The sequence below is a fragment of the Equus asinus genome, chromosome 8 (assembly GCF_041296235.1).
Source record: "Equus asinus isolate D_3611 breed Donkey chromosome 8, EquAss-T2T_v2, whole genome shotgun sequence".
In the NCBI taxonomy this organism is placed as follows: domain Eukaryota; kingdom Metazoa; phylum Chordata; class Mammalia; order Perissodactyla; family Equidae; genus Equus; species Equus asinus.
In genome coordinates this window covers 18139272-18166574 of record NC_091797.1, presented here as the reverse complement: position 1 = coordinate 18166574, position 27303 = coordinate 18139272, and the positions used below count along the sequence as shown (strand labels likewise).

General features: G+C 39.3%; 1 protein-coding gene across 1 annotated transcript in view; it reads left to right on the top strand.

The window, feature by feature from the left end:
• Positions 1-6743, top strand: part of OPN5 (opsin 5) — a 28202-nt gene extending 21459 nt beyond the window's left edge. Inside the window, exons 5-6 of the mRNA XM_014834646.3 lie at positions 1223-1464; positions 6680-6743. Of these exons, the coding sequence (XP_014690132.1) occupies positions 1223-1464; positions 6680-6743 (306 nt within the window). The remainder of the gene's footprint in view (positions 1-1222; positions 1465-6679) is intronic.
• The last annotated feature ends 20560 nt before the right edge of the window (positions 6744-27303 follow it).

The following is a 27303-nucleotide window of genomic DNA, read 5'->3' as shown; positions in this document are numbered from 1 at the left end:
CAAAACTCTGAATACATGGACGTTGTCTTTCTCTCCAGACTCATCTCCCTTTATTGCTTTCTCATATGCCAAGGTGAATCGCTCACTAATTCCTACACAAATCTCACACACACCTGTGTCTTTGCTCGTGCTGGTCTCACTACTATTCCCTTATTTCCACTTGCCCACATGCAGATTCTATGCCACATTCCTCTTAAAACTGGTCTTAATTTGCCCCATGGCATGTAATTCTGTCCTTCTCTGAGCTGGCACTTGAATCCCATTCTGCCTTGGGCTGCAGTTATTCATATTCCAGAGGGACGCAGCTCAGGCACTAAGGTGCACTGGTGTCCCCCACAGCGCTTGGCATCATATCTTGCACAAAGCGCTTGTTTTGAATTAAAGTGAGGTAATCTGTAGGGTCAGGTAGATAGTTACAGGGCACTAATTAAGATTACATCATTAAAGGGTCTGAACTGCAGATGGTGAGAAACTAGCGAGGGCGTTTTAAATCCTATCTCTAATTATTCTTTGGTCTGAAAGTCAAGAGGCCCCTAAAGTAGTTATAATTTTGTGAGAGAGAAAAGTCCTTTTTGGTAATAGTCTTGTTTTATACAACTGTATCACTTTGATTAAAGCTTGGTGATTCTATTTTGCTTTATACCTAGTGAATTTCTACCGTGTGAGCCTCAAACTTGAGAAAAACTTGAACCAAAAGAAGTAACATTTAATAGAAATCTGTGAAGAAGAGTCATATTAGAATTTCAAACAAGGGCAGAGTTTCTAAGTTTCCTGAGGCAAATAAGCGTGATTAAAATTTTCAGCAAGGTGAACATAGTTTCCATAGTTTCCATAGTTCCATAGTTTCCATAGTTTCCATCTAGGTTTTAAGGGATGTAGATTGAGAAATCTGGAAATTTTGGGAGCACTGGTGTCTTTTTAGCATGATTTATTGTCCAACAGAGGCTCAATCTGACAGATTTTATAGGGTTAAACTTTGGGTCTTTGGGTAAATTCAAATTTTAGAGGGGAGAATGGATAGGATGTGGCAAATGGGATAAAGAATTGTGATAACTTCTTCTGGCTAAACATCTCAGAAGTCCATGTGAAATGATTCCTGTGGGAAAGATAAATGGAAAGATAATAGACTTTCTCGGGTGTAAATACGCTACCTGCTCCTCCCTCACACCCGTCCTTTCCTCCGTGTGTCTTGATTCTGTTCTCTGTTGCTTTCCCTCACCAGGTGGCAATGTTGATTTGTGCTGGCTTCCTGATTGCCTGGATCCCTTATGCAGTGGTCTCTGTGTGGTCAGCTTTTGGAAGGCCAGACTCCATCCCCATACAACTCTCTGTGGTGCCAACCCTACTTGCAAAATCAGCAGCAATGTACAACCCCATCATTTACCAGGTCATTGATTACAAATTTGCCTGTTGCCAAACTGGTGGTTTGAAAGCAACCAAGAAGAAATCTTTGGAAGACTTCAGGTAAAACTTCAGAAGCTAGAAATGAATGATACTCTCCTTGTTTCAAAATCCTATGGGGTTCAAGACACTCCGATATGCTGTTTTCTTAGGGTTAGAGCTTATCACTTAGGAGTAGTGTAAGGAGGCCTTCATTTCCTGTTTATCATTCCTAAAATCAAGTAATCAGATATGTAAAGTTGAACGACGTGGGTAGATAATGAGAAAAGTGATTCCATTTTTGATTGTAGAGCAACTAAGATATGGAGCCACATTCATTCTTGCAACCACTACACCTCACTCCTTATCTGGGGACCAAATCCATTTAACTCCAAGAGTACTGTTCCACATGGCACAGATCCACAATTAAGTTCTCACAACAGAAAGGTTCTCCTGTTTGGGACATTTCTACCATTAGCTGAGAGTATAGCATTTGGGCAGGCAAAGGAAGGGGAGAAGGGAGATGACATTTTTATTCTCTGCCAGGTTCTTTTTATTTTCACGAGAGCTGCATATTATTCCTTCTCTTTGTCAGATAAGGAAACTAAGGTTCAAGTAAGGTTTAAGATGAAGCGAGATGCCCATGTTTACACAGCCAGGAAATAGAGCCGGGATTTAAATTCAAGTCTACTGGGTTTCAAAACCCATGCTTGTCCATCTACGCTATTTCTACTACACAGTGGACAAGTGACTGGGGATCCAGCACCACTTTTCCTAAAGGCTCAGCGTGTGTAAAGAGTTGAGGATGATTGGTGTCCTTGTGTGTTCACTCAGGGCCCGTCTTAGCAGTAGAGTGTGGACCAGGCTCCTGAATTCATGGTCTGAGGTGAGGGGTGTTGAGAAAGCCCCAGGTTCTCTGAGCCCCTTAATCCTTACCTGCAGTCTAGTTATTTTTCAATACTGTTTTCCTTGAGTAAGTAGGAAACAGAGGAAAAAAAGGTGGAAGTTGCTGTGAGATGTGGGTTTTTAGCTTGTTCTTTCACTGTGCCTGGGAAAGTGACAAATCTTTTGACCTTTGGTTTCCTTACTGTGTAGATACAGGATGAATGAAAAAGATAATAAAAAAGGCACAAATAAAAGGTAGTATTGTCATTGTTGCTGTGGTACAGGGGAAGACACACACAATTTTGAGGTAGAAGACCAGTGTTTAAGATCGATTTTGCTATTTACAATAGCTCTATTCTTTGGACAAATTAACTACTAGGGCTGAAAATTGGGATGGGCTGATGGCAATATTCATGTTTTGCACTTGTAAGAATTACACACAATGCATGTGTGAGAAGGGCTAGGTAACAATTCTTAGTGTTTTTTCCCCACATTATTGGTGGTTAATGCCTTCTCTGTTGAATTAAATAAATTAAAATGCTAAATTGCATGTATTTTGGAAGTAATAGCACTTTATCCTTACCCACTCTTAATACTTCATTATGAATGCAGGTAGGGAGAATAGAGCAGTTGTGGGAGAAAATAATGGGGCACTTCTTCTTCTGAAGGAGATGGGAATTTGACAGGAATGGCTGAAGGCAAATTTCACCTACCTCATAATTCTGCCTCAGACTGACTCTGTGTTCTGTATATTCACTCACAAGTGTGAGAAGCACATAAATATTCACATTCAACGATGAAAAGAGGAAAATTTATGTGGAAGAAAGTGACTTAAGGCCACAAACCTTTGGAAAAATCAGCCAGGCAAGAATCAGTTCAGTTCACCTGCTCCCATTAGCCATTTACACGGAATACAGCACTTGCTTTGCTGGAGGAAGACAAGGGCTGTTTGCTTACTCCAGAGTTTCATCTTTTAGTGGAGAAAGCAGGTGGCAGTGCCGTAGCAGGGAGAAGCCCTTGGATTCTAGAGTTGAAGCATCTTCAGGAACGAAATGCCGCAAAGGTGTGATGAGTCGGAGACTTTAGAAGGATCTGCTTCAGACAAGAGCAGAAGGGTGAGAAGTGGCCACCAGAAGTTTTGTTTTAGCTTTCCAAAGAAGCCAAAAAAAACTCCTTGTTTATCTTTGTTATTATCAAGAAGCTAAGAAAGTGGGTTACATGGAATCCCATGGAATGAGGGGAAGTGATATGAAGCCAGTCCAAAGTGGTTAACGTACTACCAGCACAATTAAATTGAATTAAACTGGGTTAATTAATCCTTGTTCTTCCTTTTCTGAGCTCTGAAATGCATTTGCTTTTAATGGCAGACCCTCTTGGGAAATATTTCAGATTCAAATAAAAAACCAATGTGTTGAATATGAGATTGTGGAAATAAATTTTCAGTAATTGTAACAGTTCATTAAAAGTTAACTTATCTTTTTTCCCCTGAATTGAGTCCCCTGAGATTTTGGTAGAAGCTGGTGAACTAAAGAAAGAAATGTGGCCAAGAGTCCTTTCTGAAATGCTACTATTCACCACATTGGGTATCCAGGTGTAGTCTCCTGTATTTTGTAAGTTGTCCGTCTCTACCCTGGCTGTGTGTTAGTGACACCCAGGGAACTTTGAAAAACTACTGCTGCCTGGACCCCTGAAGATATTTGGCTTTAATTGATCTTTTTTAAAAATGTAATTAATTTTTATTGAGGTAACATCAGTTCATATAACATTATATAAATTTCAGGCATACATCTTTATGTTTCAATTTCTGTGTAGACTCCATGGTGTTCACCACCCAAAATCTAGTTGCCATCTGTCACAGTACACAGGTGCTCTTTTACCCCTTTTGTTTGCCCTCTTCCCCCTTCCCCTCTGATAATCGCCAATCTATTCCTGTGTCTACGTGTTTTTTTTTTATTTTTTTATTTTCCACTTATGAGTGAAATCATACAGTATTTGGCTTTCTCCTTGTGACTTATTTCACATAGCATAATACCCACAAGGTCCATCCATGTTGTTGCCAATGGTGAGATTTCATCTTTTCTATGGCTGAGTAGTATTCCATTTCATACATATACCACATCTTCTTTATCCTTTCATCAGTTAATGGACACTTAGGTTGTTTCCAAGTCTTAGCTATTGTGAATAATGCTGCAATGAACACAAGGGTGCACATATCTTTTTGATTTAGTGTTTTTGTGTTCTTTGGATAAATACCCAGAAGTGGAATAGCTGGATCAAATGGTAGTTCTATTTTTATTTTATTTTTTTCTTTTGAGGAAGATTAGCCCTGAGCTAACGTCTGCTGCCAATCCTCCTATTTTTGCCGAGGAAGAGTGGCCCTGAGCTGACATCCATGCCCATCTTCCTTTACTTTATATGTGGGGTGCTACTACAGCATGGCTTGCCAAGCGGTGCCATGTCCACACCCGGGATCCGAACCGGTGAACCCCAGGCCGCTGAAGTGGAATGCGTGCACTTAACTGCTGAGCCACCGGGCTGGCCCTATTTTTCATATTTTGAGGAATATCCATACTCTTTTCCATAGTAGCTGCACTAGTTTACTTTGCCACCGGCAGTGTACAAGAGTTCCCTTTTCTCCAACACTTGTTATTTCTTATCTTTTTAATAATTGCCATTCTGACAGGTGTGAGGTGATATCTCATTGTGGTTTTGATTTGCATTTCCCTAATAGTTAATGATGTCGAACATCTTTTCATGTGCCTGTTGGCCCTCTGTATATCTTCTCTGGAAATACGTCTATTCAGATCCTCTGCCCGTTTTTTAGTCAGGTTATTTGTTTTTTTGTTATTGAGTTGTATGAGTTCTTTGTATATTTTGGATATTAACCCCTTATTGGACATATGATTTGCAAATATCTTCTCCCATTTGTTAGGTTGTCTTTTCATTTTGTTGATGGTTTCTTTTGCTGTGCAGAAGCATTTAAGTTTGATGTAGTCCCATTTGCTTATTTTTTTTCTTGTTTTCCTTGCCTGGTAAGACATGGTATTGGAAAAGATACTGCTAAGACTGATGTCAAAGAGCATACTGCCTATGTTTTCTTCTAGGAGTTTTATGGTTTCAGGTGTTACATTCAAGTCTTTAATCCATTTTGAGTTAATTGTTGCGTTTGTGTATATTGTGTATAGTATATAAGTTGACGGTCTAATTGGTCTTGATTGGTCCTGAGTTTCAGTTGTTTGGCTAACTCTCCCAGATGATTCTCACACACAGCCATTGTTGAAAGGGAGTGAGCAAGACCTTGGGAAAAGAAAACATTAGCAGTGCAGCTCATGGAGTCAGAGGCCTTTCACCCACCTACATAGAAACCAATGGGGCCACGTATTGTCAGCGACAGGTGAACCAGACTTCAGATGTCAGGCTAAACTTAGATATAATATAAAAGGTAAAAAGACACTGGGATATATAGTGAAGGCATTTTTACATTCCTTCTATTTTAGTAAAGATAAATAACAGAGAAGAACAAAGACTAAATTCTGACACTGCTATTGTAATCAAACTTCCCCTGACCACCTTAGTTTGAGTGCTGTGTTTCCAAAGCTTGCTCTTTAGTAGGTGAGTCACGAGGCCCAACTGAGTGACAGGTAGGTATGCAATGAATTTTGTCCTAGAGGACAGGAACCTCACTAGGGCACAGGCAATGTGTCATGAATAAGTGGCTTGTTTTGGGAAATCTCTACCCAAGGGATTTCTTGACTTTGAATATTCTAAATTGAATTATTGTTTTCCATCTTTTTCTAAGTCGTCTTGTGCAAGTCTTGTGCAAACTTGTGTAGCCAAGTTTGATATGATATACATATACATATGTATGTGTGTATGTGTGTGTGTGTGTGTATATATATATACACACAGATCTTCCTTGACTTACAATGAGATTAGTCCCATAAAGCCATTGTAAGTTGAAAATAACTTAAGTTGAAAAGGCATTTAATACACCTAACCTACTGAACATCGTAGCTTAGCCTAGCCTACCTTAACTACACTCAGAACACTTACCTTAGCCTACAGTTGGGCAAAATCATTTAACATAAAGCTTATTTTATAATAAAGTGTTGAATATCTCATGTAATTTATTGAGTACAGTACTGAAAGTAAAGAACAGAGTGGTCATATGAGTACAGAAAGGTTGCAAGTGTGTCACTTGTTTACCCTCTGCTCAGTGCCCAGCATCACAAGAGAAGACAGTACTGCATATCGCCAGCCTGAGAAAAGAGCAAAATCCAAAATTCAAAGTATGGTTTCTACTGAATGCTATCACTTTCACACCATCATATAGCCAAAAATCATAAGTCAAATCATTGTAAGTGGGGACTGTCTGTATATATATTCAACTGCATTTTTCTTCTCCTACTTCTAGGCTGCACACTGTAACCACAGTCAGGAAGTCTTCTGCTGTGCTGGAAATCCATCAGGAGGTATGAAGATGGACACAGCATCACTCATGGACAAAATTATTCACTTATTTGCCTCTTCACTGCTGTTAACGTTTGATTGTGTCCACACTTTTCTCTTTATATTATATTTTTATATTTTGTACACTTTTTCCTTAAGCCAGGATTCGCTGGGAAATTCCAATAGCCAAATGGAAACTAGATTATAGGGTACTACTTTCAGGAATATTACTAGGATGAGCCTCCCTGAAGTTTTCTTTTCACTGTATTTTAAAACCTATTGTCATGCCAAACAGTATTAAGTCTGAGATATTAAGAAAAATGTTTAAAAGTTTTATTTATTAAGGTGTTTAATTTTATTACAGCATCATTATTATTCCTTAAAGTAGGGTCAGGGAGGCAGTTTCTGGAGTTCATTTGGGTGGGTGATCACTGGGACAGTGCGTTGGACCCTGGCTTTTGACTGGTAGATGCTTCTGATTCTCACAGCCATTCTCTTCTGTGCTGACAGAGGGTCACACTCTAGTGGTAGTCATTCCACCAAGTTGTCCTCTAGGGAAATCAATTTTGCCTTAAATCCCTAAATGGAAAACTCTCTTGTATCTTGGGATTTAAGGACAAAAGTAATTTCCACTGATGATAATTTTCCCTATATGGGTTTTTCTCATTAAGCTCTACGTACTACAATAGTGGATGTGACAGAGCATTCCTAGCTATAGTTATTCAAGAAACAAATCCAGCAGAGATAGCTATATATGTGTTTCTTTTATTCATTTGTTTTTTGTTACCTCTGTTCTTCCTTTTGTTTGTTCTTTGTTTTCAACAAATACCTCGTGAGGTTTACAGGTAAAGAGATGCAGAGAAGAATGAGATGGAATCACCTTGAAGGCAGATCCCTGTCCTTTAAGAGCTAATGAAAAGGGCGGACATGTAAATACTAAGTCCAAATTGACCTTCAAGCCAATGTCTGATCTCCTTTCCTAATCCAATGAGTGGGGCCATCTATATTGCAATTCTTTCAGTTCAAAGTCTAAGTGGGCGTCCTCCATGCTGCCTTGCTCCATTCAGCTCTCCCTCCTGCTATAAACCTAAGCCCTGTTCAATAATTCTGATCCTCCCTTTCTGATAAGAGCTGGTGAGAGAGAGAGAAAGGGAGGAGAGAGGCCCCTCTAGTGCCATTCATACTCTCTGCATTCCTTCCATCTGAGGAGTTTTGGAGAATCGGATCCTTCTCCAAGGCTCAGCCCTCAGTACATGGCAGCTTTGGTTTCTTTGTCTTTTCGTTGTCTCCAGAGTTGGGGTGGGGAGTGAAGAATCAGTTGATGAGTGTCAGTGGTAATATAAGCGCTAAATAGTTGCGTGTATAAAACACTCCGTGATTAAAGCAAAAGGAATGGCAACTCTGCCTTAGACTTGGGATTGCTTACCAAAGTCTGGAGAAAAGAGACAGTATCATCATTACAAAAGAGAGGCAAGGGACTTTTGGGCAGACGTAAAATATAGGGGTGTGAAACAGTGTGGCACCTTAGGTGGAGGGGGACACAGGTTTAGAGTGATGAGTCAGACTGCCTGTGTCTGCACCCTGCTCGGTGCCCTTTGGCAAACCTGTAAAATGGGGATTGTAACAACAATTCACTCACAGGGTCATTGTGAGGCTTAGATGAGAAAATATGCATATAAATCGCTTAGCACCATGAATGTAACAGAGGAAGCACCCCCTTCATAATAGCAATTGCTATTATTATAATTATTATTATTAATGTAGGTGTTGGTGGTCATAAGTAGGGCTAGCAATGGTAGTTAGCAAGTGCCAGGTGAGACTCCAAGGGCCTTGTTGTTTATGCTGTTATATCAATCTTATCCTGAAGGTGATTGGGAGACCCCGCAGGATTTTAGGCAGGGGAAGGAAGTGATGAAGTTTATGATTTTTAGAAAGACCTGTCTAATGGCAGTGTGGAGATGGATTGTTCTGGGTGGGGATGGGATTTCAAGATTAGAGGTTGGGAGATCAGTTAGGCAGCTTTATAAAGAAAGTATAATTTATGAGGGCCTGAGTTAAGGATTGGTAATAGAAATGGAGATGCGAATACAGGTTTAAAATATTTTAAGAAGTAGGAGATCTTGACAGTTGTTTGCATGGGAGATGGAGGAATGAGGGATGACCTGGGGGCATCTACCTAGGGACCAGTGAGGATAATGGTATCTACAGAAAGGGAAAATGCAGGAGGGGGTTGGGGTCAGATAATGAATTATATTTGGAATTTGTTGAACACAGTGTCCACAACACAAGTGAAGATATTTAAAATAATAGCTAGTTAAAAATAACCTAAAGTCATGCATGATAATATGGGGCTTATAGAGTTCAGAAGTTACGCAGGTAGGAAAAGAATGTTAAAGGAGACATTAGTGGTTTCAAAAGACCTGAAGAAAATGAAGTGAAGGAGTTTTTGTTTGTTTTTTGCTGCAATGATTATGGAAGTGCATGATGGAGGGAAGAAGTAGAAAAGAACATTGAGATTGATGTCAGTTTGTCTAGAAGGTAGAATTTAACACTGACACTGTATGGAAGTCTGTGAAGGTAGATACACGCTGCCATTTATTAATTATTTAACTAGAATGTGGTTTTTAACATAGCGTTCAAAAGCATGTATAAGAAAGGATTAGTATAGTTATGAGGGGAGGAAGAGTTTAAGTACTAAGAGCTTTGGGGGAAACTTCTGTTTCCAATTTTAAAAATGTGACTTAAAAAGTGATCCTCTATACTCTGGTTCCACATTTTTTTGTGACATTCTTGGAGCTGCCAGGCACCAGAATTTTTACCAGCATTGATAGGGAAGGAGAGAGGTGGTCTTTGGGTGGAATGGAGGAAGAAAACAATGAGTCTTTGAGGGTCGGCTTGCCTACACCAGGCTCTCGGGGCTGCCCCAGGGACCTCAATGATTGAGAGGGCTCTGTGTAGGCCCCAAACACTTCTACAAATTTGATTTAGCTTGCTTTAGCTTAAAAAAAAGACATATTACCTTTGTGTGCTGGTGGGGTTGTGTGTGAGACAGACTTGGACAGCTTGAGCAGACACTATGCCTACTCACCTTTAGGTTCTCGTAACTGGCTCAGTGCCTGATGTGGGAAGAGCACTCAAAAATCAAATGGTTGAAATCAAAAGAGTATCTATCAGGTTATGACTTGGAAGCATGGGATGGAGTATGAAATTGAGTATGCAAAATCCTAGATCCCTGGTTTATTCTTTATTTTAAATTCACTTGCTTCTATGGACCCCCATTTGAATATGACCTATCTCATTAGTATTATGAATGAATAAGTGAGTTGGTGAAATGGGGTTAAGAATAGAAATGCTTTATTAACTTGAAAGGTTGGATTTCAAGAATCATGATAAAATCCAAACGTATTTTGATTTTTTCCAATAGAGTGAGGCAATAGGAATATACTATATAGGAAACCCCAATTATTTGACTCTTAGAAATGCAGTTATCTCAAGAATCAGGCATTGTGCTTGTTTAGAACTGAAACCATAGCTAAAATTTTTGTCTCATTAATTTTTCTCTTGAAAAACACACTACCACCTTTAATGATCTTTAGAAATGTGAACCCCAAATCCACCAGTGGGAATGTTTTCCATGAAGTTAGTGCAAATGAGAGAGGAACCAGAAAGGGGAGGGAGAGAGGAAGAGAGAGACAGGGAGCCGACTAGTAGGATCTTGAAGGGATCACTGATGCCTGCATAACAAATTGTCTTAAAAACTGCTGAAATATCAGAAGACGTTTTATATAGAGTGAAAATATACGTTATTATAGAAAAAAAGTTAGCAAAAGTAGCATCGGCCTTTGACTCAATAACTAATTTTGTAGAAAGCCAGCCAGACCTATTGCCCAGGAGGTCAGAGTTGACCATTCTGTACTCCTCTTGTGAAAAAGGGGCTAAGGCCAAGAAATACGAGTTATAAGGGATTTGGTAAAAAAAAAACGTTGGAGGGTGTTCCCAACATCAAGGCATGAGCCTCCACTACATAGCAAAACCACTGCTCGCTGCTGTGACCTTGAATGATTTTTCAAAGATTGTGCAACTTTCAACATGTATGTTCATTAGTTATGGAACCATGTGAAGTATATTATGAAAATAATTTTATCTAAGAGATTTAGATCAAAACAAGCATTGGCTTTTAAAGGACTTCTTTCAATTAATTTGAACCTGCTTTCCCTAACCACACCGGAGAGAGGAGACACTATAGTAATTGTATGTTGGGACCTTCCCAGTTTGATCACAGACTGTATATATATATATACTACCCAAAAAGGACCTTCACATGTGCCACAGGCTCTAGACTGGACAGACATATATTAGATATATTACATGAAAGTTATTTAAGAGCAAAAATTGTTCCAAATTGTAAATGTGCATTATTATTGGTTTTGCTTTGTTTTGGTTTTAACGCTGGCCAAATCTACATAAGCAAATACTACCTTCACTCACTCAGCTTTACGTTTAGGAAGTTTTTATTCAGTACCTGTAGTATATACTATCCTGAATGTTTGGGAGATACAAAAGAAGAGAAGGATGTGTTTTCAGTTCTTTAAGAATTTTGGGGTTTTGGCAAAGTCTTGTGAAATATCTACATTGTAAATGGTTTAATAGGAATAATTTTTAGATGGGTATCTACAGGCACCAATAGAATTTACTTTGATGGGATACTTTGAGAAACTGCAAAATGTCTGGACAGAACCTAGGAACTGATTTGCACATGTGCCTTTGTGCTCCAGATGAGAAGAGAAATATAGGGCTTTCACCAAGTCCTCTCGATCTGACGTCATTCATTGCTGGGGGCAGTGATCTCCTGTAATCTCTGGATGTTTGATTGATTGGTTTAAGCAGAGGAAAATCTCATGAATCCATTTTCTTCCCCAGCATACCACAAAATTGGGTAGGTTAGGTGATTTGAAGCACTGTGAATCAGACATTTTCTCTCAAACGAAGACGAGAGCATCAGAGAGACAGCATGGTATAGAGGTACAGAGTACAGTTGCTGAGTTTGCCAGACCTGATCTCAAATGCAAGTTCTGTCATTCATCTGCTACATGAGTGTGGGCAAATTACATGATCTCCCAATGTCCTCAGTTGTCCCAGCTATGAAATAAGAACAGTCTTACTTTATTAGGATTTGTTGTGAGTAATCTAATAAAGTTTGTAAGGTTCTTAGGATAGTACTGGCCCATTGAAAGTATACCATAAACGGAAGCTATTATTATCACCATTATGAGAAAAACCATATAATTACTCCAAGTGGGTTCTATAGTGACCACTGTGAACTCTTTTCTAAAGTTAGTAGGAGAGCGTTCTTCAGATGTCTGGTCACTATAGATCTGGGTGATGTTCAAGCTATTTGAGACCCCAAGATTCTGTGGGAGTGACCACTGGTATCTCTGCTGCAGGGAGCTGCTAGTGTTAGGAACTGCCACCTTGGGAAGATACTTGACTATCTGAGCCATGGCTGGGGGCAACATGTAGCATTAGACCAAGAAAGTAGAGGTTTGCTCTCTTTCAGTGGGAGTCATCCTGGAAGGAAAAAGGAACCAGAGTGCCTTGTCTAGTTAGCTCTAATGGAAGGATCAAGATGATTAGCCTTTCATAGACACTTCACTGAGGTGAGAACACTCTAATTTCCCACTATGGATCTTATGGATATAGAGACAGAATCAAAATTTCTCTTTGGAGTTCAAGCTAGTGACAGAAATTCTCAGTTACCTGATCCTCTGGTTCCTAACTACAGAAGGTATTCAAAGCAGAGAAAATTCTGTTTTGAAAGATCTATCTAGGATTATCTAGGCTTTTTAACCTGCTACTGTCTACGTATGATGCTGTATATAGTGTGGTCTAAATCCTTGTTGCCCAGAGTGTAGTCTTCAGATCTAGAACGTGGGTATTTCTTTGGAGCTGGATAGATACACAGAACTTAGGCCCAACCTTGACCTACTGAACCAGAATCTGCAATTTAACAAGGTGATTTGCATGCCCATTACAATTGGTTAAGTCAGTGGTTATCTTAAGACTAATGTGGTTATGAGTCTTTCCCCACTGAACTTGGTAACAATCAGAACTTGTCTGAGTAATAGCACCCCAGCAAACGGACAGCTGGTGTAAGAGCAGGGAACTGGGGTTTTGAAAGTGCCCCTGTGTACTAGGGATATGAGTCTTCTGTGGGAAGGACACTCTCAAAGCTGTGTTCCACCCTCAGAACAAAGGTACAGTATGGTACCAGGTGTCCCGGAGGGAGAACTCTGAGATGACAGCCTCCTGTGGAATGCTGAGGACAAGGGCCCATTCTCTTCCCCAAGAAACCAGGGAAGGGGCACAAGAGGCTGTTGAGGAGTCAGCATTTCCTCACATACAGCAGTATTAGTGAGGATTGACTACTCAGAGCTGACTTATTCAGAGAGGAAGAGAGTTTTCCTTATTACCAAGAGTTACACTTTTGTAAGTATTTTCTATTTTGAAAGTGGCATCCAGTTGCAACGCCCACCCACCCCACATACACACACACCCAAATGAACAAGGTCTATTTTTGTTAGAGGGAAAAAAAAGCATCTGATCCCTTTGAAAAATGAGCCAAATTTGGCAGCAAGTGTGTGGGATTTATCCAAACTTCCCAGAATTATATCTGAATCTATAAATTTTGACATTCCATCCATGTAGGAAGTAAAGCCATGTATGAGCCAAGACTGATAAAAGTTTTAAAGCACTGGAATTGAAAAAGAATAATATTAAAGCAGCAAGTCACTCTGAATACTCCCAGAGAGTGAAGAAACTGGCATGCTTCTCTGAATATGGGACCAGGCCTGAAGATTGTACAAACACGTCCAAGCTAGTGTTTTGCAGGAACTCGCTGCCAGTGGGGAGTTGGGAGGGCATCCATCCAGAAGATAATCTAATTCTGCTGTTGAGCCTGAATGTGGGGCATAGATGATGTCCCTAGCTCAGGATGGAGATGAAATCAGGCACACTCCAAAGATGATGCCTCTCCAAGGAAAGGGGAGATGAAGGGTGAGAGAAGACCCTGGTTACCTCTTCTGAGCCTTTTCCTGTTATTGCCACCTGAGGTAGCTGGGCAGGCACCAACGAGGAGCCTGCAATAGAAGGCATGGACTGGGAGTACGGCAGTCTGGGAAATCAGCAGTCAGGTGATCTGGGAGCCAGTAGAGCAGGCAAGCAGCTCTGTAAGAAGCAACCAACTAAAAGTCGTTCATGGCAAGAGTCAAAGCACCTGGAGCATGAAGGGTTGAGCAGGTAAGGCAGGAAAGAGAGGGAGAGTGGAGGTCCTGAGAGAGTGGATGAGCAAGGGAATTCCCTTTCTCCTGCTGGGTTGAAGCAGCTGCCGCAGGTCCAGACCCTGCAGACAGACACGACCAGTTGGAGGATCTAATAAGCGGGGGAGTATGTGGGCAGAGGAGAGCAACAACTACTTCTAGGCAAATTCCACAAAAGAATATTTGCTTGCAAAAGTTGATATGAAAAAAGGCAGTTGTGGCTTCTTTAAATTCATCCAAAAAATTATTTATATTTAGCTCCTGGAGAAAATGCCAGAAGTGGTTAAATCGTTGTGTGCATAATTTAGCAACAAACTCTACAACTAACATCTAGTTGTTGCCTCACCCCTTGGTCATCCTAAATTTCCTAGGTAGTGGCATCAGTGCCATGACTTGATCAGAAATAGCTGAAAAATTCTGAAGGTTTTATATATACACACATATGTATATGTATATATATATGTGTGTATATATATGTTTGGCACTATAAGTGTAAATGTGATACTGGAGGGAAGAAAAAAGGGAGCAATGTATTCCATATTCAGCAGTTTGCTACCTTGGTTTCATTCGACGTCGTCTTGATTTAATTTAGCACAATTATTAATTAACATAGTTTATCATTCAATATAAATGATTTTCAAATGAACAAAATCATTCACATTGGCCAGGCTTCTGCTTTTGTTGTGTGTTTCCCATTACAGTGTCTTACGGGGTTTTTCAAATTAAGTTTTGGATTTCAGAATGGTCGAAATTACATGGGAAGCTCTATTATCCCAGAAAATACTCTATTGGTTTCATTTCTGATGATCAACATAAATGAGCAGTGGTGGGAAATCCTCTGAGGTTGTGAGTCTCTGTGGGCAGCCTGTTTCGTGTTAATTCCAATTAGCACAAATAGGTGAGCTGTGTTCTCATTATAGTGGGAACCACACAGTTAAAGTTTGTATAAAATGTTGAAACTTGAGTTATTTGCCAAGAAGTAAATTTCTCCAAGGAAAATAATAACAACTGCAATATTATTAAGTTTAACATGTGCAAACATTGCTGTAGTGCAGAGGTCAGCAAACCACAGCCCTAGGGCCAAATCCAGCCCACTGCCTGTTCTTGTAAATAAAGTTTTATTGGAACACAACCACACTCATTTATTCACCTATGTCTATGGCTGCTTCCCCTTGGAATAGTTGAGAGACTGTCTTGCAGAGCCTAAAAATGTACTTTATGGTACACAAAAAAAATTTTTCCAAAATCTGCTTTACTGTTTTACATGTCTTAACTCTAGTGGCTATTCTTTGTCGACTATGAGGACTGAGTCAAAGAGAATTTATGCAACAGCTCAAAATCCTATAGCCTGTCAGTGGAAGAGCTGGGATTCCAGCTCTCTCATGCTGCCTCCAGAGCCTGTGCCTTTTTTTGCTTAGGGATCAACAGGGGTTTATTCTGTGTTTAGATTTCTTCCTTCCAGCTTGCTTGCTTTAAAATCCTACTCTAAGTCTCTTATAATAATTATACTTCCTTGCTTGATTTACAAGTGGGATGGGAAATTAACAACTGATTTCTATTCCTTTTAATGGAGTCAGGAGGTCCCAGACCAGATGTCTCAAGTCCTAACTCTGTTTATGTTATAAGGGAACCAGTTGTATGGGGGGTGATGAGGTAATAGCAGGTGAGGATAAATTCAAGAAACATTATTTAATGAGTGCTTCTTACATAGAAGCTACGCAAAAAATAATGCATGCTGCATATACGAAAAGAGGTCGTGGTCTGGTGGAAAAACAGATGAGTAAACAGATGATTTCAACACATTATGGCAGTGCTATGATAGAGGTTGCACAGGGAGCTGCAAGAGCATAAGAAGGCTTTCCAAGGCCAGATTGTTGTGGGAAGGGGATGGGACCTGGAGACATTTCTGAAAGAGGGAGTTGCTAATAGGAGTTGGTCAGAAGAAATTGCTTTGAGGGTCTTCAAAACCAGAGAGAACCTCATGACATGGTGTGTTATGGAGGCTCTCAGAACTTGGGTAGGAGACCGGGAAGATGCCATCAATTCGTGAAGGTCTGTGAACATTATGACATTGTGGCCACTAGTGTCCTTCATTTTCAGTTGACTATAGGAAACTATGTAAGTGTTTTAGTACATGTATTTTTTTTTCATATTTCCATTTTGGGCCATATATTTGAGGTCAATGTAGTCATCATTCTTATCAAAACATGGCAATGGGAACACCTGTATCAGAGTTGCCTGGGATGCTTGTTTAAAGCAGAAATCATCAGGCCCCACTTCTACATCAAATTCTCTGTGGAGTGCTACCTATTTAAATCTGTGTGATGTTTAAATTTTGTAGTGTTTATTTCAATCTGCATTTAAATAAACATCCCAGGTGATTCTTATACACTCCACAGTTTGAAGAGCATTGAAGGAAGGTTTGAAGAAGGAGTGACAGGAAAATTAATCTAGGTGATGGCTGATGAGGGTCTGAATAGGGGTACTCAGGCTACAGAGGAAGGGATGGATTTTAGGTGTATTTTGGAAATAAAAATTGACAAGAGTTGGTGATTAATTGGATGTGGGTAGCGGATAGCAAAGGCAAAGGAAATGCCCTTCTTGATTAAAATGTCTGGCTTAGGTTATTGAAATGAGATAGAGAATAATTTTTTATGACCTAAAACTGCCCCTCTTCCTATCTTCTCTCCCAGGTTAATTCAGATACTTGGTCAATAACTTCTCTGTTTTTCACTCTGGAGAGGAGAAATCAGCTCAGTTCCCCGTAAACTCAAAACTATGTCCAGAGTGGTTGGTTGGAATATATATTTATTGGAATGAAGATCCCAATACATAATATGATATATTTTTGAAATTATCATGCCACACATGAGGGATGTGGAGCCTGGCAAGAAGAGCACTTTAGTGAAATTAAGGAGTCTGTTCTGTGGGCAGATTGGCCACTAGAGAACTAAGGAAGACTTGTTTATGAGCCAACATCATAATAGTTATTTTTTTCTGTGATAAAATGTTATTTGGTTGATAGTTTTTATCATGCCGTCCTGCTGTTGATCAGATTCTCCAAATGAAATCTTCATACTTCACAAATCCACAAGCTAATCTGTCATAGATAATCAAGAAGTTGCATAAGAGGTCCCTCCCATGTATCTGAAGGAGACACTTTTGAGGATACAGTTTGCTTCAGATGTTCTGAATAGCACATGGGGTTAGCGCAAAACCCTATTGTGATTCCAGCAAAGCCCTAAGTGACTTGCTTATTGGAAAGAACATTGCTAAGGGAGCTATCAGAACCGGCTTCTGCCTCCGGTTAGTTGTATGACCTTGGCCCAGCATGTGACTGGGTAGTAATGTTGAATGAGATACGAATTTAACCCTCAAGGAGCTCACTTTCTAATAGGAAAGGCAGAATCAAGGGATGGATGGATGGTTTGACTTCAAGGAGGAAATAGAGTTTGAGCAGAAACTTAAAGGATAGATTAGGTTTTCAGGCATAGGAGGAGGTGGAGGGACTGGCCTCCAGAGGGGCATAACTAGAAGATAGAGACAGTTTGTATTAGATGGATTGAAAGGTATGTAGGAGGAAATTAGACTATACATAAGCATAGAGAGCAGATCCTAGAGGGCCTTACAGGTTAGTCTTAGGAAGTTGCATTCATTCTAGGCGTTGCATAGAAATAGAAGACAAGGAAATGAGTTGGGAGACTATGGAGGAGAAATAGATAAGAAAGGAGGCCTGAAGTAGAATAGTGGCCATTAGAATGTCCAGGAAAGGAAAAGGATAAGATGTATCTGGAAAGCTCAGATCTGCAGGACTAATTGTATCTGGGAAAAGGGAGAAAGGAGTTCATGGAGAAGCTGTTCTCCATGACAATGTCCATCCCAGTCTCTGTCCTTCTGGTGTGTGTGTGTGTGTGTGTGTGTGTGTGTGTGTGTGGTATGATTAGGGTCTGAATTTAGTTTGGGAATCTCTCCACTAACTGGTGGTATGCTTCTCTCTGAAACTCAATTTTTTCTTCTCTGCAATGGAAATAACAAACTTACTGGTTGTAGAGAGTGCATCTAAAGTGCTGACATAGTGTCTGACACATACAGAGGAGGTAGCTTACAAATGTTAGTTCTCTGACCTCTCACCCTCATCCTGTTTACCCTGTCAGGAGAAAAGTAATTAACAAGGAATGTAAAAATAATGATGCACCCTAGGAATATTGAAGTCAAATACCTTAGCTGAATGGTCCCATTCTAGTATAATGGCAGAGTTACCAACTACAGAGTGCTGGAGACCTGCGATTTCAACATCTTCCACTGCACACCCCAGTCCAGTGCCTAAGGAACTCACTTTCTACTGAACTGGGCTTGTGAAAGCTGGTCTGGACGTAGTGCTGATTAAAGGAGATGAGGCTGCAGCTCCATCTGGGCAGCTTCACTCCACATCTGTAATTTGACTTGTTCTCTTACAGATGAGGTGCTGGGCAGAGGTGGGTGTGGATTGATGAAAATACATTTTTATAACTGACAAAGTAATGCAAAGGAGTCTGCTACTGATAGGAAGGGTCACTAGATTAGGGTTTGGTCCTGATGCCTTTACCACAGTATCTGACCATCTGTCTGGGGTTTCAGGCCAACTAAGTTTCAAGGAGGATACTGTGGGCTTTCTATACTGAACTGTTTCCACTCTTTACACTTAATGTGAGGTTATTACCATGTCCCAGCTGCAGGTTCCCAGATGTGGGTCTCAGGTAGGCAGAAACTGTCTAATTCTTGCAATTGAATTACTTCCTACTCTTTTTTTATTCTGCTTAAGGATCTTGGGGATGCCTACTCTTAGAAGTATTTGGGGAATAAGAAGTCAAACTAGGGCAACCTGAATCAATTTTTTGTAAAGAGGAGAATGGAAACCCATTATTCCTGTAACTCAATTGAATAGCTCTTTTTCTGTCTTTATTTGGACTATACAACAGGAAAAAATAAAAAGAGTGTACCTTAATTTCAAAGATAATTCTTAGGTGAAGAGAAAAGTCATTATGCCTGACCAGAGAGAATGAGGAAAATGGAAATTTAGAGGATGGAAACAAACTTAAGCACCTTATAAATTTTGACTGGATTGAAGGCACATACGAGATGAATAAAAGAGCCTGCCAGGAGACTGTGAAATGGTCTAGTTGGAAAATGACTAATCCATGAACACAAATCTTGGTGATATGTGGGTTAGCTATCTGTGAACTTTCTAAAGGTTAAATGAACAATAATAGGATTTTGTTAATGCCCTAAAGTGAGTTTAAGCCATTAAATACATGATGCAAATATGCAAATACCTTTAATAGGGCATAATTAAAAATAATGAGCTATGTTTAAAATAATGACATTTAGAACAAGAGGGTGGTTAGGGAGAATTTGTCCAAAAAGCCAAAAAGTTATAGTTGCTTGGTGATTTCATCATTATCAGTAGAGATAATCCTCTTACTAAAATAAATTGGGCACTTTGGCAAGTGAATTAGGTTCTAGGCCAATTACAAGTCCTTTGGGATTCCCTGGCAGCTAGAAACTTTAGCATTACCAAAAGATAGCTTTAGTTAAAATGAAAGATGTGCTCAAATCTTCAAGTCAAGCCTATTGCTTATTGCATCCAGTCAATGGAGTGTATGACATATTCAATTCTCTGTTACTCAGGGGCTGATTCTGTTTTACCTCCTGCCAAACCTTTGGCTGATTTTGATTGTAGTAGACATCTGGTTGGCATATGAGAGAAAAGATTAAGCCAGCCGCGTTCTTCTTGACTGCTGGCATCACAGGTGAGCTCTTCAGGTTCTATGAGGTGTGCGAAGAGCTTCATCTCCAAGTTGAGTGAGAGAAGATAACTTAGCTTTGCTTGAGTGCATCTGTGAACTCAGGAGATTAGCCATTCTTCTTAGACTTTGGTGTGTGTTTATATATATATATACACACACACATACATACATATTCTTTTGCAGTTTGCTTAGTATTTTTTCAAAAACTATTATGGAATTTTTCAAACATACACAAAACAATAGTGCAGTCATGCATCACTTAATGATGAGGATATGTTTTGAGAAATGTGTAATTAGGTGATTTCATCATTTTGTGAACATCATAGAGTGAACTTACACAAACCTAGATGGTATAGCCTGCTATACACCTAGGCTATATAGTTCTAATCTTATGGGACCACCATGGTATATGAGGTCCATCATTCACTGAAACATTGTTATGTGGTGCACGGCTGTAGAATGGACTCCTGTGTATCCATCACCTAGTTGCAGCAATGATCAACACACAGCTTATTTTGTTTCACATATACCCTCATGCACTTCCTTCCTTCCCCTCTCCCCCCATTATTTGGAAGCAAATAACATCCTGGGATTTCACCACAATTTTATCAATGTCTGATTTGTGAGAATAAGATTTCCCAAAGTATCATCCATAGAAATGCTGTCCTTCAAAACTACTGCAAAAAATAAAGGGTTCTGATCTTCAAGTATTTTGAAGAGTTGCCTTGTACATTAATACATGAATGGTTCTGAGAAGTCTGCAACTGAGAACTCATTTAAACCAGTATCTTCCAAAATTAATTGAGCCTGGACCTCTTTATTTTCAGCAGATCTTATTTACATCATATGGAAGAAATGTGAAGAGAGAATATTTACATTTACTAGGGACTCACTGTGTGCCAAGCTTTCTGTTAAATGTTTTTTTTTTTTTTAAAGATTTTTTTTTATTTTTTCCTTTTTCTCCCCAAAGCCCCCCCCGGTACATAGTTGTGTATTCTTCGTTGTGGGTTCTTCTAGTTGTGGCATGTGGGACGCTGCCTCAGCATGGTCTGATGAGCAGTGCCATGTCCGCGCCCAGGATTCGAACCAACGAAACACTGGGCCGCCTGCAGCGGAGCGCGCGAACTTAACCACTCGGCCACGGGGCCAGCCCCTGTTAAATGTTTTTTATATGCATTACTTCATTTAATCCTTATAATAACCCTTTGAGATGTGATTTATAGATGAATATATTACCCCATTTTCACATGAAGAGACTGAAGCTCAGAAATATGAAATAACTTGACAACCATCACACAGCGGGTAAGAGACAGAGGTAGGATTTACCCCCAGGTCTGTGTGACCCCTGGAAGCTGAGCTCTTAACATCTGTGCTGTACATTTGGAGAGGAGGTGTTATTTACACCTGATGATGTGAGCATCTGCTAGTGGCTTTAATATATAAAGTTTCCTTATAGTGCCACGGGAAATAAGGGTGCAACCAAACACACTTGGTCAGAGTCACTAGGCTAAGGATTTTGCTTAATAATAATATTTTCTATTTCCATTGCACTTTGTACTTTTTAGATTAGCCTCACATCTATTGTTTTAGGTAAACTTCCCAATGCCTTGTAAAAGGGTAGGATCAGCATTATACCTATTCAGCCAATAAAGCACAGAGAAGGTACGTGTCTTGCCTAAGGTCACAAATTCATTACAGAGTTGGAATTAGAACCTAGATATTTATGTCCACTGCACTTCTTTTGACTATATCGTGAATGTTGCATTGACATATGGGGTGTGCCCCTGACTCCCGGCCTGTTCTGGTTGATGTGAACTGGGGAGGCAAAGGAAACAGAGGTGGGGGAGACAGCCTTAATCTAGAATTACTCGGCAGAGGAGAGTCTACCAATGACAATGCTCTTTTCAAAATATTCTAGAGGTAAGGTCTGGTTCTTCCCTCAGAATCTAAACCATGTTTTAGGGTAGGAAAGGAGGAATCTAAAGATTTCATTTTCTTAGGACAACCTATAACTACCATCATAGCCCTTTGCTTGTTCTAGCCATGGACAACTCACCGATGCTCATTTTGATATCCACCCACCTCCACTCCCAACCTGTTTTGGAAGCTCTAGTCCATGTCCCATCAGTGATGGGAGAGGCTCTGTGGAACCACTTAGTGGTTCCTCAGTGGAGGTGTGTGTGATAGAGCTGGGAAGAGCACCGAATGGAGAGTTGAAACAGCAGCTATTTACCTTTTATCTCGCTTTCCTTGTCAAGGTCAAAATATTGCCTTCTATAGTACATGTTTGGCATAATCTCCCCTAAATATAAAATTACACAGAAAAATTTAAGTTACGTAATTATTTTCAAATGTATCATGGGAAGCAAGACAGTTGTGTAATAGCTACAGAGAATTAAGCACCAGCATTATTAGAGCTTTACTGAGGCAAACTAAAACACCTCTGATTAACTGAGCATTTATTCTGGCTGAGACACACTCACATGGAGACAGGAAACACTTGGATGTGGGGCTGCTAATAATGAACATTATTGCTTCATTAAAGTAGGTCAAGGTAGGCAAATGTGGTAGGTTTTTTCCACATGTTGTAATTACCAAGAGCCATTCAGTTTAATCTTCTATATACCTAGACCGTAAAATTGTATAATAAACAATCATTCGTTGCAGATGATTAAAATGCATGTCTCTGGACAGATAAACAGAAGAGAGATACAGAGTCAAACACCATAATTCCATTATTTATTATATTCCCTCTCATAATTAAGGAAGGAATAAATTTAAAACTTATTAAAAATGTAGAGGCACCATGACAACAAAAAGAGTGTTGGTCCTTGGATTAGATAATCAGGGTTAAGGAATCAACTCTTATACTTTTGATATAATGGCCTTGGGAAAATCATTTCTCTTCTTTGAGCCTCGGTTTGCTTATTTGAAAATGGAGATAACAATAAACACTTAAAATATTTTTTTCTGGGGATAAAATAATATGATATATGGACCCTCAAAGTCCTAAATAAATTGTTAATAATAATGGTCAAAAAAATGAGAGCAATAAAGCCAGAGCAGAAAGGCAGCACAAATGACAACACAGTCCACTTTAAGACGTAGTGTGTCTGGGTGTGCCAATGTGAGACCCGCTCCTCTGAAACAGGAGCACATGGCCCTGCCTCTAGGTTCATTGATGAGAGAAACCTCAGCCAAACCAAGAAGAATGAGCCAGAGAAAAACAAGAGCCAACCACACACTAAGTATCAGCCTAGAGATGGAGTAAGCATTGACTTTGGCATCTGTGACACTAGGAAGAAACAAAAAAAAGATGTATTTTTTTCTTGGCCTGCACACCTGGTTCTTGGTTCCAAGTATGTGTATGTCAATGGTTATTGTGAAGTGAGAGTGTGAATCTTGTTTATTTTTTGGTTAGTTTAATTAGGTTGTAATAATCCAGAACGAAAAATACCCTTTCCGTGTTCCTGGGGAGCTCCCGCTAGCACCAGACTTTCAAATCAATGAATGTTTAAAGTGCTTATTTGCCGTAGGAAGTCAGTCAGCCAACTGTGATTCAGTCCTGGAGGTGCCCAGACTCAGAGAGCCCCAAAGACTTCCCAAAAAGTACAGAAAGCCAATGAGGGAGCTAGAGAAGCCTTCATGAGTGAGGGCTTTTCCACCTGCTTTGTCTACTGGAAGTTAAACGATGTTTTGTAAAATATCTTGAGTATCACTGTTATTCTACAAAAATAATATCATTAAGGGGGAAAGAGACCTTAAAACATAACAAAGGTAGGTAGAAGTGTCTGGGATAGGCTGAGGGTAACTTTCAGAGGGATTTGTGGAGATCTGGTAAAAGAAACTAGAAAGTCTGCAATAATTACATCCTAAGTAAGAAGGTAGGGTATATAATCTTTCCAAATGAAAAAGAAATGATGCCTCACTGGAAGTCCCAGGGGGCACGGGAGGTTAGCAGTGGGAGAACACATCTTATAATTTGGTAGGGAGGTGAAAAGGGTGAGTCCGTTAAAGGTGAGTAGCTGGCAAATGTGGGAAATTCATCTCAAGTTCATACTATTCAGAAAAAAATTCCCATTTGAGACTACATTGCTGAATCTCCAAAAGGAACATTTCCAGTTATTTTTCAGAGCGAGCCTTGTGTAGATTACAAATATTTTGAGTGGCAGGTTGAATTGTTGGGGGAAAATTATTTCCTCTGTAATTAAGTTTGTCTCTTATGTTATAAATGTCAAAATGAGAGGAAATGTAGACAGATTTCAGTTCATCCTAAAGAGAGTACGAAACAATGCTAAGAAGAATTTTTAAAAGTTTTTTAACTGATGCATGTAAATTAAAATAGTGATAAAGTCTCATTGGGACAATTGGAACAGTATTGCACAGAGATGTATAAAAGTGAAGATGATCTATTACCTTCCCTCCAATGTTATCTCAGTGTTAACAGGGTGATATGTGTTCTAGTCACACATAGGAGAAAAAATTATAAAAGAGGCAAACTCTTAGATAAGACCAGAGAATCTCAAAGTGCTCACTTCTTTTCAGCAAGATCAGAGACAACCAGGACTACCTTCTTCAAGTTGAATCCTAATATAGAAGAAACTATTTTGAAGGGTTTGGGGCTAGAGTCAGGCAGAGATCAAAAAGGAAACCAACAAAAGCAGACCTGGAATAATTTATTACTAGAAAATTAGCCCCGAGAAGAATCCTAGATTCTAGACATCAGACTTCTTCCCTCAACCCTTATTCTCCATTTCCTTAACCCAGCTTCACAGAAAGAAGCATATGGTGACAAGGCAATCAGTGATGGTCATCTATCCTTAGGATGGCTCTTATCAGCAAACTGTGTTTAATATGCATCTTTGTGGGCATGGTTGTATGGTGCAAAGTTTAGGAAATCAAGCTAAAGAGAAGACATGATCCTGTCTTTCAGAGCACAGAAAGAGAAATCAAAAACCTAGAAGCAAATAAGTAAAACAAGTCGCAGAATGAATGAAGGATTTATATATTTGTGGTGCATGTGGTTGGCATTCTGTGGGACGGGGAGGGAAGAGAATCTGGAGCAGATGCACATTTGGACAAGATGGGTCTGGAGAGAAAAAGCTGCCTTGATTCCAGACATGCGGCTACCTCTGCCTAGTGAATATGATACAGGGAAGTGCTGAGATGAAAGGTAATTTTCTCACACAGAGATAAACCTTCAATCTAAACCCAATGGAGCATAATCCTATTATGCTTGAGTTATCTGTTTGGGGCTTTTGACTTGCAGTGTGCTGTTCAAATTGTAAGATAATAAATAGCATTATAGCTACACAATGTACCTATCCCCTCCATTAAAGAATTTGAGGAAACAACCCTTCTATCTATCTATCTATCTATCTATCTATCTATCTATCTATCTATCTAATCATATGTATGTATGTATATACGTCTTTATATACACATATGCATGTCTGCATACAATAGGCCAATCTCTCATCCAAAATTTTTTGTAAAGCCTTGTGGTAAGTAATAGTCACATTATTTCTGGGGTTTCTTGAAATGGGAAAATTGCATATTTCTTACTCTGTGACAATTGGTTTTATTTACAGAAAGCTTAGAAGTGATTTCTTAGCTTAGAAATTTTATACATTTGTTAGTGGGACAGAATACAATAGGCCATTCTGACTATGAGTTCAACTGGATTAGGCCACTGCTCTTGGAGCTCTCTCTTTCACATTGAGCTTTCATCTTTAGGATCTATCTGAAGTTGCCTTAGGCAAGCATTAAACTTGATGCTTTGTGAAAACAATTAAACAACTCTCCATATCCACTCCAGTATCCATTGCTGAGATGTGTGTAAATAAATAGATAAATGAATGTGGCCTCAGAAGGTTTGGCTCAGAGATTGTAGAGTGTCCATATTGTTCTGCCCTCTGTGAATAGATATGAAAAGCTGTTGAATAGATGCTAAAATCAATGGATATGTTGCACCTCAAAAACATCGTTGTTCCCTGTAGAGAGCAGGTACAATTTTACTAGTACCTGTGATCTGGATGGAGGGAGTTGTGGTAATAATTGTGACTGTGCCAAGAAGTATGAAGCTATATTCTGAGGCCAAGAAACTCTGATCACTAGAGCTTCAGAACAAGATGCTAAGTTCTAATACGTTTTTTGAAATTCTGAAAAAAATTACTATGTTATTTGTATTTATTTTTTAAGCTTGAGAAAAATATATGACCAATGCCAGGTGAAGTGTTGTTATTGAAGTTTAATTATCAGTATGTAACATATGTTGTTAAGTAATCACTCTTCAGTCTTCATAGATGATTGAAAATAATGACCCAAGATGGAAAGGACATTCTTAGCAATGGGAAGGCAGTGAGTAGCTTAAATTTTTCATTCATTATGATAGCAATTGAGCTTCTCAATGCATTTGTTATTGTAAAATGTCCTTGAAACTACCAATTATTCCTTTCTGTAGATGGTTAGAATTCTGAATATTATCTGGGAAACTTCTAGAAGCATAATCTGTCAAGTCAACTTGTACAAAGCATTTGTAAGTACTCTCCATGAGAATATTCAGAAGATGTTTTAGTTTCTGATCATTATCTCTAGTGCAGTTGTGTGTTGAACTGAAGGGCACATTTGGCTACCGCACTGGGGAAAAATGGATTAGTTCTTTTCATTTCTGTCAGTTTCTCTTTATTCACACATTTAAAATAATTTCTCTGTCTTTTCTTTTTGAGCCACAGCTGTGTTATTCAAACACATTTTTTTTCAATAAAGAAAATACACTGCATTGACATTCTGAATCATTTTGGTTTGTTGGTGTTGCTTATTTTAAATCTAAAGATTCAGTAGCACAGTGGGTAATAAATGAGAGAATTTGACAGAACTAAAATAAGGGTACCTTGCCTTAAAGGGGCCAGCAAAATTCAGCAATCTCTGTTTGCCCATTATGGTGATTTGTGTGGACTTTCCTAAAACTACAAGGTTTAGGTAAAATGCTCACTGGTTAGAAATATTTCTTAACATTTGGTGGCACTGGGAGTTGTCAAGGCAATTAAGAATATCTTTGGGAGTTATATCACTGATTTCCGTGTCTAACCAAAAGCAAGTCCCCCAAGGTCACCCTCTAAAAATTGGAACAACCAATAAATATTCTATTGTAATCTTTATGTCTTCGTCTTAGGAGGCAGCATCAGAAAAGCTGGTTTTCCCACTGACTATAAGTAGAGCCGTCATTGTATATTGCAACAGGGGCCCCAGAAATTTAGGAGTTTAGAGACATACTATCCAATAAACCTAATGCCGCAGCAAACATCTTAAACCTGTATTATGACCATTTAAGAAAGAAACAAAAAACATGGGAAGAAAATAAAAAAAGAGAGAGGATGCATGAGAGAGAGAGTGTGTGTGTCTGAGGGAGAGACAGACACGCACAAATAAGAGGGATTAACACAGACAGACATAAAGCAGCTCTCATGTAGTGAAAGCCACATTTT